The sequence below is a fragment of the Amborella trichopoda genome, chromosome 1 (assembly GCF_054954075.1).
Source record: "Amborella trichopoda isolate Santa Cruz 75 chromosome 1, AtrichopodaSantaCruz75HAP2 v2.0, whole genome shotgun sequence".
NCBI classification, from domain to species: domain Eukaryota; kingdom Viridiplantae; phylum Streptophyta; class Magnoliopsida; order Amborellales; family Amborellaceae; genus Amborella; species Amborella trichopoda.
The window spans coordinates 51,137,500-51,150,952 of NC_142336.1; the positions used below are offsets into that span (position 1 = coordinate 51,137,500).

Genomic DNA, 13,453 nt, shown 5'->3' on the forward strand with positions numbered 1-13,453 from the left:
GTATGGCGCTGTCAGTGTGGTGTAGACCATCCCTCGGATTCAATTTTTGTTTCCTTTTGAAATTATACGTGTTGAAGATTGCATTGGTTAATGGTGGAGTTGGATCATTGGGTTCATTACTATTTTGTACAGGCATTAAATTTGGTAATATGCACTAGTAAGCAAGTGAAGTGCATTATAAAATAGCCCAAAAAGAATAATATAGTTCTAAGCATCATCATTCTAAAATTTTAGAGAAATTTACACTCCTGTCCTCCTAAATTTGTGTTTTTATGTTCATATTCTTTGCCATTTGTTTTATTTTTAAGATGTCCGTGCTTCAGATTTTCTGGGTCTGAAGTGACGACAACTTCATATTGAAATTCTGAACAGTTTTTTTTTATTGTGACTTTGAACAAGTCAAGTTTTGTTGAACCAACTTCGGGATCTTCATTGTAGGAAGTCATTCTAGCATGTCCTAAATCAATACTTATGAAATGATCTTAAGATAGAAAGTCATTTTGAAAAAATCAAGAATTAGTGGTTTTACCAAGTCTCCGAAGTCAACACTTTCGCAAATGTATATATATTTTTTAAATTCAGGTGTTTCAGACCTCGAAGGACTGAAGTAAAGATTTTTTGAGTCTTAAATTGGAATCTTTAGCTAAGAGTTATTTTTTCGCTTTGGACTTCGAAAGTAGAAGGAACGGCTTTTTGGAATAATAAAACAAAAGGAAAAAAGTGCGAACATCAAAACAAAAATTTGAAATTTTTTTATAATATTGTTACTTTAGGGGATAAATCTTTAAGCATCCCTCCACCTAGGGTTTTGGAGTAGCCATGGAGTTGCCGCCTGGTTTCTTTTGGGCACCTCTATGACGGTGAAAGTATTCCAATCATGAGCCATGGTAGGGATTGTTTGGAGAATTTTAATAACAGTCCTTGAGAAGATGTAGGCTCTATGTGATTGCATACAAATAATATGTATTTTTACTACAAGGTAGTCATAATCATTCTAGTTGTAATACATGAAAGATGACAACTTATCTCAAAAAGTTCAAAAAAAATCTTTTTGGCTTTGGTTCGTGGTCATAGAACACTCCCACCGCTGGATTTCACATCCACTAATAAGTGAATAGTCTTATTTTATCACAAAATAAAAACATTAAAAAGAGAATAATTCAGGGAATTTGTTGTTGCAGTCTCTCTCTCTCTTGACAAAACTTAATAAATTTATTAAAATGAGCTGTTTACCTCGAATACTAGCCAAAAAAAAAAAAAAATGTTCAATCCTATCCATTACAAGTGAAAGATCAGCCAAAGAGCTGCCTTGCTTCGCCAGATCATCTGTATGCTTGCTGGTTGGTTTCCCTCCCAGTGAAATGAGAGAAGGAAATATTAACAGAAGCGTTCAACTCTATGGATTTGCGGCCATATTGTTCGTCTGGATGGCAATAAGCCGGGAGACCGCAAAATGTGACCCGAGAGCCGTGCAACCATGGCTACGAGGGTAGATTGGGCCTGGGCCAAGCCCAGTCTGTGCCGACCCTATTTTTCATTATTTTTTCTTTTATTTGGCTCGGCCAAACTCTTTTTCATTAATTTTTCTTTTATTTGGCTCGGCCAAGTACGATTTGGCCTTGTTGGGCCAGCTTTCTTTGGCCCTGTCCCAGCCGGTGCCATGGGAACTAGGTCCGAGCTTTGTGATTCGCTGCTCCTTTTTTATATGGTGTTATGTGAATCACCTTCCACGACGATTCAATTGCCCAACCGTAACCCTTAAAACAACTAACTCCAAACAGTGCAGTAAATGGAAGGAAGATGGATCTCTCTTGCTGTATGGATATATATGTTGTCCAACAAGACTTGGATATGGATGGGTGATCCAATACGAGCTGGGCACATCAACCCCAATATCGATTTTTTCATGGCTCAAATAGACCATGCTTTTTAGCTCCTAGAAATCTTAGAAACACAACACAACCAAACCAAACCAAACCAAATTCAAAAGTCACCTCTCTTCTCTCTCTCTTCGAGAATTTCGCACACACAAACATTCCCTCCAAAGATCTTCTTGCTAAACACTACATTGTCGTACTGGGCCACAAATTTGTCTCATTTCCCTTACTTTTGTCTCCATTTAACTACCTAACAGATATCACTTGTCTTTTCCCTTGTCTCTTTTTGTTTCAATCCTTGGGACATTTCTTGGCCTTTTGTCTCGAGTGTTGGAACCCAGTCGCCTGCCTCTTTTTTCCTTAATTTCTCCCTCCAAGTTATTCAAGATCTTCCCCTCCACGTCTCCGTCGATAAACTTGTTTTCAAGCTAATTATCAAAAACATGAACTTGATCTCTGGCCAATTTTCTACTTTGCATACACCGTAATTGCTTCTCTCTCTACCCTATAAATACCCCCTTCCCCTAAACCCTTAATCCCCCCCCCTCTCTCTCTCTTTCCTTCATTTTTCATTAGGGTAATGTTGTTTTTCTCTATCAAGTGAGTGATTTTCAGTATTTTGGCTTGTGTTGACGCCTAGAATGTGTGTGTTGTGGGCTAAGAGTATGGTGGGACACTGCCAAAGAGATGATGAGAGACTTTTGCAGTGTATGGATGTTGAAAAACTCGACTCTGAAGTGCCAATGCCTTCAGGTTCTGAGGTAATTTTATTGTGATTAGGTAAATGCTCATGTGTGTCCATCAATACCTACCAAAAATATATAAATACCCACAAATTAAAAAATACATCCATATCCATATATTTCTAAGAGAAGTAAATATCATAGTTGACCTAAGGATATAAAGGCAACTTAATGCTGGTTCCATTTTTTGTCATGGTTGTGGATGTTAAAGCAAAAATTACCTTTGGATATTTCATATTTTTTTCACTTTAGGAACACTTGTACTGTGGGGTAGGATATTGCTTCTCTTTTCTTCCTCTTTCTCTTGAATTATTGAATAAATCACAGTGTTTTTCTTGGGAACCATGGAATTGCCATTCATTTATCTTTTACAGGTTATGTAGGTGGGTCCGACACATATAATGGATAGTTATTTTCAGATACATTTATTGCTTTCCAACCCAGTAACCAAATCCAAATGGGCTTGCTATTAGCTATTCTCTACATTGGTAATCTTAGAATCAATGGGGTACTTTACTTCTTTCAGTTTCTTAAACTGAAAACCTAAACATTGGGAACTCAATAGAGCTATATGGGAATGATATGTATGAGTTTTATGATTTTGTGGATAAGAAATATACTTACTAATGTGAGTCAGGAATAGCAAAATTTTCAGCAAATATTATGTGCCTCCTTGATGCTTATTCTCGGTTGAGGTCTAAATGCATTGTGTGCATGCACGAATGAGCTTAGCGTTTTCTAAATGAGTCAGGCACTAAATCGAATAATTGAAAATTTAAATCAGTGCATTCTATTTATAAATGATCTATAATCAATTATTGGAATCTCTAAGCCCCACATCCTCTATAATTGTAGCTTGCTGATATATTCCATGCCTAAGGGCCTCACTTTTCTCTATAAAGCAGGTTTACGAGGAGCTCAAGCTTTTATCAAGGATATCCTACCCAATGATCCTTACTGGGATTCTGGTTTATGTTCGAAGCCTCATTTCCATGCTATTTTTGGGCAGATTAGGTGAGGCAGCTCTCGCCGCTGGTTCGCTTTCGATTGGTTTTGCCAATATCACAGGCTATTCCATCATCTTTGGCCTTGCAACGGGCATGGAACCCATTTGTGGGCAAGCCTATGGTGCACAAAATTGGTCCATTCTAGGTCCAGCTCTCATTAGGACAATAGTTTTTCTCATAATTTCATCCCTTCCTATCTCCTTACTTTGGCTCCATATGGACCATATCCTCCTGTTGTTAGGCCAAGAAGCAACTATCATTCATATGGCCAAAACCTACATTCTCTTTTCTCTTCCTGACCTTTTTGCTCAAGCCCTTTTGCACCCATTAAGGATTTACTTAAGGTCCCAAAACATAACTTTTCCTATTGCTATTTGTTCAGGCATTGCCACCCTCTTCCACCTCCCAATCAACCTACTCTTGGTCCAAACATTAGATTTGGGTATCAAAGGTGTGGCATTAGGAGTAGTCTTCACAAACTTTAACCTAGTTTTTCTCTTACTAATCTACATCTATTATAGCGGTGTCTACCAAATGAGTTGGAAAGGATTTTCCCAAGAGTGTCTACATGAATGGAAGTCTTTCCTCACATTAGCCATCCCAAGCTGTGTGTCCATATGCTTAGAGTGGTGGTGGTATGAGTTTATGATTATCCTATGTGGCTTACTTCTTAACCCTGAGGCAAAGGTGGCAGCTATGGGAGTACTAATCCAATTCACATCATTAATCTATGTCTTCCCTTCATCTTTAAGCATGGGGGTCTCGACAAGGGTGGCGAATGAGCTCGGTGCACGCGAACCGGCTAAGGCAAAAAGGGCGGCCATGGTGGGGTCAGGATTGGCAATAGTGATGGGACTAGGGGCATTAAGCTTTGCTACCTTGTTGAGAAACTATTGGGGTATGATGTTTACAAAGGATTATGATATTTTGAGATTAACCAAGATTGCTTTACCTATATTAGGCCTATGTGAGCTAGGCAATTGCCCTCAAACAACAATGTGTGGGGTCCTTAGGGGGAGTGCCAGGCCTAACATAGGTGCTAATGTGAACTTAGGGGCATTTTATTTCATAGGAATGCCTGTTGCCCTTGTGTTGGCTTTCAAGGTCAAGATTGGGTTCTCAGGCCTATGGTTAGGGCTTCTTGTTGCACAAATTTCTTGTGCAGTGACTCTAGGGGTGGTGGTCATTAGGACAAACTGGGTTGTTCAAGCACAAAGAGCTGAGGAGCTCACCAAATTTGATGGGTATCAAAAGTTATCTGAACGTGGTGAGGTTGGAAGTTGAGGAATCAATCTTTTGATAATTCATATTGCAAAGTTGATGTTGTAAAGTCATGGAAGAGGCTGACTAAAATAACATTAGGAGTCTACACCAATGTAGACTGTAACAAACCTGCTTTTCTTTGAATGTAAAATAAGAGGGAAGTGGTGTTTCATGGAGGGGCGGCCATTAGAGAAGGCCTCCTGCCTTTTTTTTGTGTTGTATCTATTTCATGACAAGTTGACAATTGTGACTCTCTCTCTCTCTCTCTCTCTCTCTCTACCGAGATGAATGAATTTATGCGAAATTGAATGGAGAGAAATTTATTGAAACACAACTTTTTCCAACTCTTGATCATATGTATCATGATAGGCTGATAGGCTTTTTGAAATTAAATAAAATCTCTCTCTCTCTCTCTCTCTCTCTCAGCCGAGATACATTGATTTTACACGAAATTGAAACAGAGAAATATATCAAAATACATAAATACTTATTCGAACTCATGATCATATGTATCCTGATAGACCTTCTGAAATTAAATAAAAAAATGGGTAAAATGTTATGGAGACGCATTACTTTAGTTAAGGGAATTCCCAACTATCTGAATCCTGGAACCATGGGTCCGAGCCCTAGCCACCTTCACTAACCAATCCTAGACATAAAACCTAGCCCTTCAAGGCACCAAAATACCCTAACTCTGCCTAAAAGACAACCAGGGAGCATGCAAGGTTATGCAGGCAATAGCCCACCAAAATCCCTTGCTCCATGCACCCTAACAAACTTCCTAAAGATGCCATGGAGGACCCATCATTAAGAAACTCTAATCAATCAAACTTAAACCCACTTAACTACCCTACACCTACCTAATTTGCCTAAGCCATGACAAAAACTGACCTAATTAAAATAGGCCTAAAGCACCTTGTAACCTTTCTAAATAGCCCAACCCTAGGTTCGGGGGTACTCGGATGCAGTTAAACCTCTTAAGAACCCTAATGGCCCGTTTAGTGTTATTAAACTCTACTTTTATCCCTTTCACCAAAAAAAAAAAAAAAAAGAAAGAAAGAAAGAAAGACAGAAAGAAGAGAGAAAGGAAAAAATTAAATAAAAGCATTGAAAGGAAGAATGATACACTTAGATTGGGTCACCACTTGGGTGTTGCCTCAGTTTATCATACAAAACTGTGGCTTTTTTAACCCACTTCGCTTCTAACCCTAGTATTGCCCCTTGTCCTTAGGAAACCCTAACCCTAATCCTCATACTAGAGACCCTAGAACGACCTAAGCCTTAGAAACTCTGAGTCCACCCACTTTATACCTCAAACAATCGAAGATCCTCCGTATACCCATGGTGGCCCTTACATTCGGATCCGAGGTGATACAAGCCCATTAGCCATTTCCCCCCTTTTTTGAACCAATTCTACTGCTCAATTAAAGGAAAACTCAGTCCCAATATAACTCTCGTAAAACTTCAAATGGTATCCCTTTTGAGGCAGAAGCGGTCAGTATATAAGCATATCAATCTGGCTAAACAAATTAGTTATTCATCTTAAATTTTCTTGATTTTTTTCACTCTGCAAGTTTTAGTATTAGTTTTGTTTAAATTAATCGCATTATCAATCTTTTCAAGGTCTAGGTGAATTTTTAGCCGGCATGCCCTAAAACATAGGCGATTAATTCTGCTTTTTGTGATCTACAATTTGACGGAACCCATACTCTATCTCTATATTAACTCTTGTTTAGGAACAAACCAAGACGGATGAAGTCTTGGATTTCCTTGCCTAAGGTTTAGGTCATTACCATCATTATTTTATCATCATCAGAGTTTTTTTTCAAATTATTTGGGGTCGGTCTTCTAAGGTTTGGATAAAACCTATTAAATGAGAAATTTATCAAAGTATACTTCACCAACTATTTGACATTTTTTCATTTTCAATTATTCCAACTCATGATCATGCATACTTTTGATAGGATTTTTGAAGCAAGGACAAAATATTAATATAATGTTAAATAGTTTATCTCTTAATTGTATGGAATAAGATTATCTATTGGTACAAAAAAATCACCATTGCCATTACTAATTAGATGTAAAATCCAATAGTTGGGGGTGTATTATTGATTGTGTTCGATGTCTATTCTTCTTGCCCAAATTCAATTACATGCACACCTAGCTCCTTAATTTCACATCAGCAAGGAGCTAGAGTAACCTACCAAAAATAAATGATTTTAGGGGAACAAAAAACCATGCGCTTAATTTGTGACCCAACAGAAAGGTTCAGTTCGTTAGTTTGTTACATAGAGGACAGCAGGTTTATAGTTGAATATTACACTACTCTATTGAACATCATAGTCCTATACGTTAAACGTATTATTTGCTCTCAAGTAGGCAATTGACGAAACTACCCTCGATCCTGGACCCTTCCTGCATTTCAACTGGCATTTCGAATAGCCGAAAGCATCAACAATAATAATACCTCATCTTATTAAGAAAATTTATGTCCGCGCTATACTGAGGGCTAAGTTTTATAAATTTGATGCAGAGGTCCATTTATTTATTTATTTTAATTTTGTTGTTTTATTTATTGTTTCAAATATCAGATCATTTTTTTATTTATATTTGTTAGTTTTTTAAAATGTAGAGACTGGTGGGAGGTTTGGATCCTTAGATCGCGTGGTTTCTATAAGGATTGTACAAGCCAAATGTTATGAGGTCTAGAACTTTGGACTGTGAATTTCAATTTAGGGATTGGTTTCTATTAGGATTGTACAATCCAAACGTTATGAGGTATAGAACTTTGGGCCGTGAACTTCAATTTAGAGATTGATACGAGGTTTTAGACTTTGAAGCTCTTAACTTGTGTGAATATTATGTCATGCAAGTCAAATAGTTCAAAATTCGAGACCTTTCACCCTTACCTGAATTGCCAAATACATAGTCTAGGGACGAACGGAAGCATTTTCTTTGGACAGGTAGTCTAGGAAATCTAAAGCTTGAAAATTTTTACACCTCTCCATAATTACCATATTTAAATACGGTAAGGAAATAAATTTTCTTAATTTTAAACAAAAGCGGTTGAATCCAAAATTTATGGAAACATGGTTGATTGAAGAGTTGGTAGAAGAGATCCATGTCCCTCTATTAATTATGTTTAAAGTGACCAAAGAACCATGAAAGACACTCTGCACTAAGCTCATTCCTTCTTGTGATGTCCAATCTCAATTTTTGGTACCAGAATACCCATTTTGTTTTTTTGTTAAAGTGACCAAAATACCCCTACTCGAAATCTTACTGAGCCCAAGCTAATGACTAATATGCCCCTCCCAGGAGTAATAGAAAATGAGATGGTCAAGTTCTCTATTTTCTAATAAGTGGGACTTTGGAGAGAAAAGCTGATAAGTTAATTCAGTCCAATCAACACATGGTTAATTTGCGTCCCTAATGCACGCCAGGCGAGATGCAAGAGAGAAACAGATAAGGTTGAATATTTCAACACTTTCTCTCTCTCTCTCTCTCTCTCTAACAGATAAGGCTGAATATTTAACCTGCCTCTCTCTCTCATTTCTTGTACATGAGCTCTCTTTCTCTCTCTAGAAAGTACATGCATCTCATTTAGGTCTTATCCCACAAAGTTCATGCACCCGCAACTATTGGTTAGACCGCCTGCCACCTTCCCATGCAGGATGCACCGGATAGCACGCCTAGGCGCTTGTTGCTGCTCTTTCCTCAGGTTTTTTTTTTTGTTTATTATTATTATTTTTAATTTTTAGCAATTGGTTTTTTTTTTTAAAGCCCCTACCTGTTTTTTAGATAGATTAGAAAGTTGGCTTTTTTTTTTTTTTCTTCTCTGAAGGTGGCAATGGGTAGTGTTAGGATTGGAAACCATATGTAACCAAGCATGGACGGTGCTATCACCATGACCTAACCCCTTTTTTAAAAAATATTGACCATTCGTTAATCACCCCCAAATATTTTTATTTATTTTTATCTTTTGAGAATCAGTCAGGATGAGGACTTCCTCGTAGTACTCGGCCATCACTCCAAACTTAGGTTTGAGAAAGAGAACGAATCTAAAACCGAAACCACAGTAAATTTGAATAAGCCAAGATTTACATTTCGAGTATGGAGATATATACATAACACATCAAATCTTCCAGTCCCCTCTCTTTTTAGTGCCAAGCCAACATAGAAATGAGAGAGAGAGAGAGAGAGAGAAGCAAGAAAGGCAACAGGAGTAAAAGCGAAAAGAAAAGGGCGAGTTGAATAGATTCAGAGCCCCTCAATATCATGTAACTCCATTGATCTTCCCCTGTCTCTCTCCCCATTCTCTCTCTTCAACCCCACAACCTCTTGATTTTTCTTTCTCTCTCCATACAGGTAAGAGAAGAAACCCCACATACAGAGAACAGTAGAAATCCACTTCTCCCCACTAAAATCATCTTTGAAAATCACTGCACCAGCTACCACAATCAGGGGCAGCAGAGCACTCATGCAAATCCCACACATGAGAGAAGTAGTGAGAAATATAAGTCCAGTGGTCGCCATAAAGCAAAACTGCCATGAAATTACACCTCCAACCACTGTCAAAATGTAGCTCAAACGCCCCAATTCAAACTTACCATTCGCTTCCTCTCTCATCTCGCGAAAAGCACCATCACCGACCATCCCAATTGTGGCGAAGAGAGTCGCCGAAATGCTCATAACCAGTTGCATCTCCATTACCAATGCATAAGTAAACTTAATGGAAGTCAGCTTCTTGTACACCATCTCCATTAATGGAAGATAGATGGCGAAAAGGCCAGCTGCACCCAAAGTAGACAAGAAACCCAAAATATACTGAAACTTTGTAACCCCTTTAGGCATGTCCTGGCTTGAACTCAAGGCCAAGAGAATGGAGCTTGAAGTGAGAAGAACTATGCAGTTCATGGATGGAAAGCTTATCTTTTGCTTCACCAAAACAAAGGAAAATATGGCATTGAAGGCTAATTGTGTGGATAAAAGGAGAGAAGCAGTAGTGACAGAGATATAAGAGATACCCCATGAATAGAGGAAGTTATTGATACCAATAAGGAGGCCAAGGCCAAAGCATGCATAGAGGAGTTTTGGGGTGAAGAGGGAGAAAGGCCTTGGGGAGTGGCCTGTGAGATGAGAGAGATAGATGGGCATGAGGAGTAAGGGGAACCCGATCGATTGCACCCAAGTTGAGAGCCATCTGCTTGAGCCACCATGCATGAAGTAGAACCTCGAGAGCATGCTTGCAGAGATGGAACCTAATACGAGGGCTGCACAGTTTGAAGCAAATAGGAGCCAGTACGAGAGGCCTGATCTTTTTATCTGTGCTTGAGTTGCCCTGCTTCCACTCTCCACCACCTCCTCCTGGTTTGGTAAGAGGATGTCCATTCTATTGTTTAGAGAGAGAGAGATGGGAAGTTCAGACAGGCACAAAGTCAAGGGGTTTAGAGAGGGGGATCAGAATTAGGATTTTAAAGAGAGTTGAAGTGCATATGAGAGAGAGAGGGATGTTGAAGAGTTTGAGAGAGGAGAGGGGGTAGAGAAGTAATTATGAAGAGGTTATTATGTTACCATCCATTTTAGGGTGTGTTGGGTAGGTGGTGGTTCGTGGGCTTGGGCGGGCGTTACTAAAAAGCGATCCGTTTTCAGACAAATGAGAGCGAGGGTTATGGTTTAAGAAGAGTGATAATTTTTAACTATCACTTAACCCGTCTCATGCCTAGATTAAAAAGATTGGGTCATAAGATTTTACAAAAACCGATCGACTTCAATTAATAGAAAAAAAACCATAGAACTAAGGGTTATGATTTAAAAAAGGCTGATAACTTTTGACTTTCACTTTCACTTAAAAGGAGCTAGGTTGGGCTAGATACACAGCCTAACTTAAAACTTTAACAAAAAAAGCCAACTTACCACAATTGATTTAAAAAAAGTATATGAGGATGATGGTTTGTGGGGTGGAGCAGAGAGTTTTTAAGCGTTCAAAAAACGTGCGTGAGAGATGAAGATTTTTATATAGAGAGAGAGAGGAAACGATGAAGGTTTTTAACAGAGCGTTGTTATCTGTTTTTTAATGGGTGTAGGTGGAGGATTTAATGGTTTTGGAGGGGGATTAATTAGGGTAGTAAAAGGAAAAGGGAGGGTTTGGTGCATGGCATTGAGAGGTGGCACCTGCTGTTTTTGTATTTGCAGTGCCTATGGCCAACCTCCAAATGTTTACAAGCTTTTATTACATCTCTTTTGTCCATTTTTGGAGTTTACGTACTCGTGTTGGAATATATGCCTCTCTCTCTCTCTCTCTCTAACTTTGTATTTGAGGCAGCCCCCTCTTCTCTAACTGCTATTTCAGCCCGTCTCCTTTCTATTTTTTTTTGCGGTGTCCGTCTTGCAACACCCGAGGTGGGGCATGTCTTGTTGGGAAATGCTTCAATCCTTCTTCTTCTCTATTTCTAACTCCCCTCAATGATTTCCTGCTCCCACCGGACCATTATGTCCCTTTGTTCCTTTGCCTATAAACTTACTTGCAAATGGTGTTTTCCCCTCCAATTTTTTAACCAACCTTCACAACACAAAATTTTACATGGGCCCTGCCCCAGTCCGGATTGGGCCAAAAAGACAAAAGGATAAATACATAGGACTATGCCAAACTGGTCTTAGCCCCAAGACTCGGGCGGGCCGGGTGGTACCTAGCCCTGAATTTTTATAGCACGGATCCCAAAATTTCAGATAAAAAAAGCTTTTTCGAAAAGTAGCTCGGATTGCCCTATGGAGTAGTGTACAATATGCTCCCGTGGGCGGCAATTGGCTAGGACTAGGCTGGCCCAAGCCTGGTCCAAGACCTAGAGGGCTAGCCCAAGCCCTGATCAAGTCGAAGGGGCCCTAACACGTCTTGGTCCTACTCTTGAGCTAGGTAGCTCGACCCGCACTTGTTGATGGGGTCGGATCCATTATACGTTTCCTAATTTGCTTAAAAAATGAAGAAAGGCAGGGCTGAGCTGGGGCAGATAAAGACTATGGCCCCCAATTTAAGCCCAGGCCAAACACAGCCTTGACTTTGGGCTAGGGCCTGGCCCTCAGGACATTTCCAATGTAAAGGACTCTACTAAAAGCCATCAGAGAGAAAAACAGAAATTATATAGAACCGGTGGCTTTTCTAAAAATATCAATATTAAAAATGTCGAAATAAATTGGAATACGAAAATCTGGAAAATAAGAGGAGCAACAAATGAATTTCGGCTAGGACAAATATCTTCGCTTACTTAAGAATTAAGACAGGTCCTTGAAAAAATTTGGAATATTTTTCTACGCTGTTTCTATAGAGAATTATAATTATTCTTAAATTTAAATTAAAAAATACATAGGCTGAGCTTAAGAACAATGTAGATAATACAGTTACGGTGATAATAATTTATGAAAAGAAAAATAGAGAATATATATAGAAACTTAAATTTTTATGAATAAATATAAAAGGAAAACAATAACCTGTCCCTTTCACTTTATTTTATTTATGTTGTCTACAAGGAAAACATATACAGATTCTCTAGGAATTTTCTTAGAACAAATTTGTGCCCATGATTTTGAAAATTGTTGGAGAAAAAGTGGCATGAAATGTTCTCAAGATTTATGAGCAAGGTGGTTTGGCTGTTAGTCATCAAATTTCTAATAAATAATGGGTGATAGATGGGAAATTTAACAAAATACCCATAAAAGATGAATTATTTAACATTTTACTCATTTGCAACTATTCGAATCTTTTAATGGGTATTTTACAATTAAATAAAATATTAAATAACTCATATTTTATGAGTATTTTGATAAATTTTCAATAGTGATATTGATGAAAATTTCCTTGAGGCTTAAATTGTGTCATTGTTGCAGCAATATTAAGATATATATATATATAATTTTATTTATTTATTTATTATTATTATTTTTTTAATAATTCAGCCTAAACCTTAGCCATAGGTTAATACTGCACAGACATTAATATTGAGGTGAGAGCATGAAAAGACACTTTGTTTTTGATATTCATTACAAGATAGTGGGAAATCCATATTAATCAGTTTTGCTTTCAAAATCATAGGGGAAAATCACATCAATGCTCTTGTCTCTATTGTCACTTTCCTATCTATTTTGAGGCTACTATTTTGAGCCACACCCTAAACAAAACTATCAAAAGATGTATGCTACTTTTTAATAAATACATCTATTTATATTTAAGGTGCACCTCCAAAGTTTGTCACAACGTGTAATTTTAGTTTCAAACATTCTTGAGATTATCAAAATCTATTTTTATATCCAATTATAAAGTTTTAAACTTCAAAAATAATTAAAATCAAGTAGATCTATAAACATATGAAATTCTTAAAAATAGACGGTCTATATAATATTTTGCAAGATGTACTATTTTCGGTACTATTTTTTTTTCTTCATATTCATACGTCGATGGTTTTTTAACATTAAAACAACATTTTATTATGGATTTTTGAGGTGCATTTTTAATTCTACATTTTAAAGTTGCAACTTTATATAAACATTATGTTTCGACAAGCATCTCTTT

At 37.7% G+C, this 13,453-nt stretch overlaps 2 protein-coding genes across 2 annotated transcripts; one reads left to right on the plus strand and one right to left on the minus strand.

Moving 5' to 3' along the window:
• Positions 1–1,559: 1,559 nt before the first annotated feature.
• Positions 1,560–5,145, plus strand: LOC18448946 (protein DETOXIFICATION 48). Its single transcript, XM_006859000.3, has 2 exons — positions 1,560–2,638; positions 3,526–5,145. The coding sequence occupies exons 1-2, from the start codon at positions 2,519–2,521 to the stop codon at positions 4,909–4,911; spliced, it is 1,506 nt and encodes a 501-aa protein (XP_006859062.3). The 5' UTR covers positions 1,560–2,518; the 3' UTR covers positions 4,912–5,145.
• A 3,828-nt stretch (positions 5,146–8,973) lies between these two features.
• Positions 8,974–11,186, minus strand: LOC18448947 (putative purine permease 4). The gene has a single exon (XM_006859001.3). The coding sequence runs from the start codon at positions 10,279–10,281 to the stop codon at positions 9,151–9,153; it is 1,131 nt and encodes a 376-aa protein (XP_006859063.1). The 5' UTR covers positions 10,282–11,186; the 3' UTR covers positions 8,974–9,150.
• Positions 11,187–13,453: the final 2,267 nt, after the last annotated feature.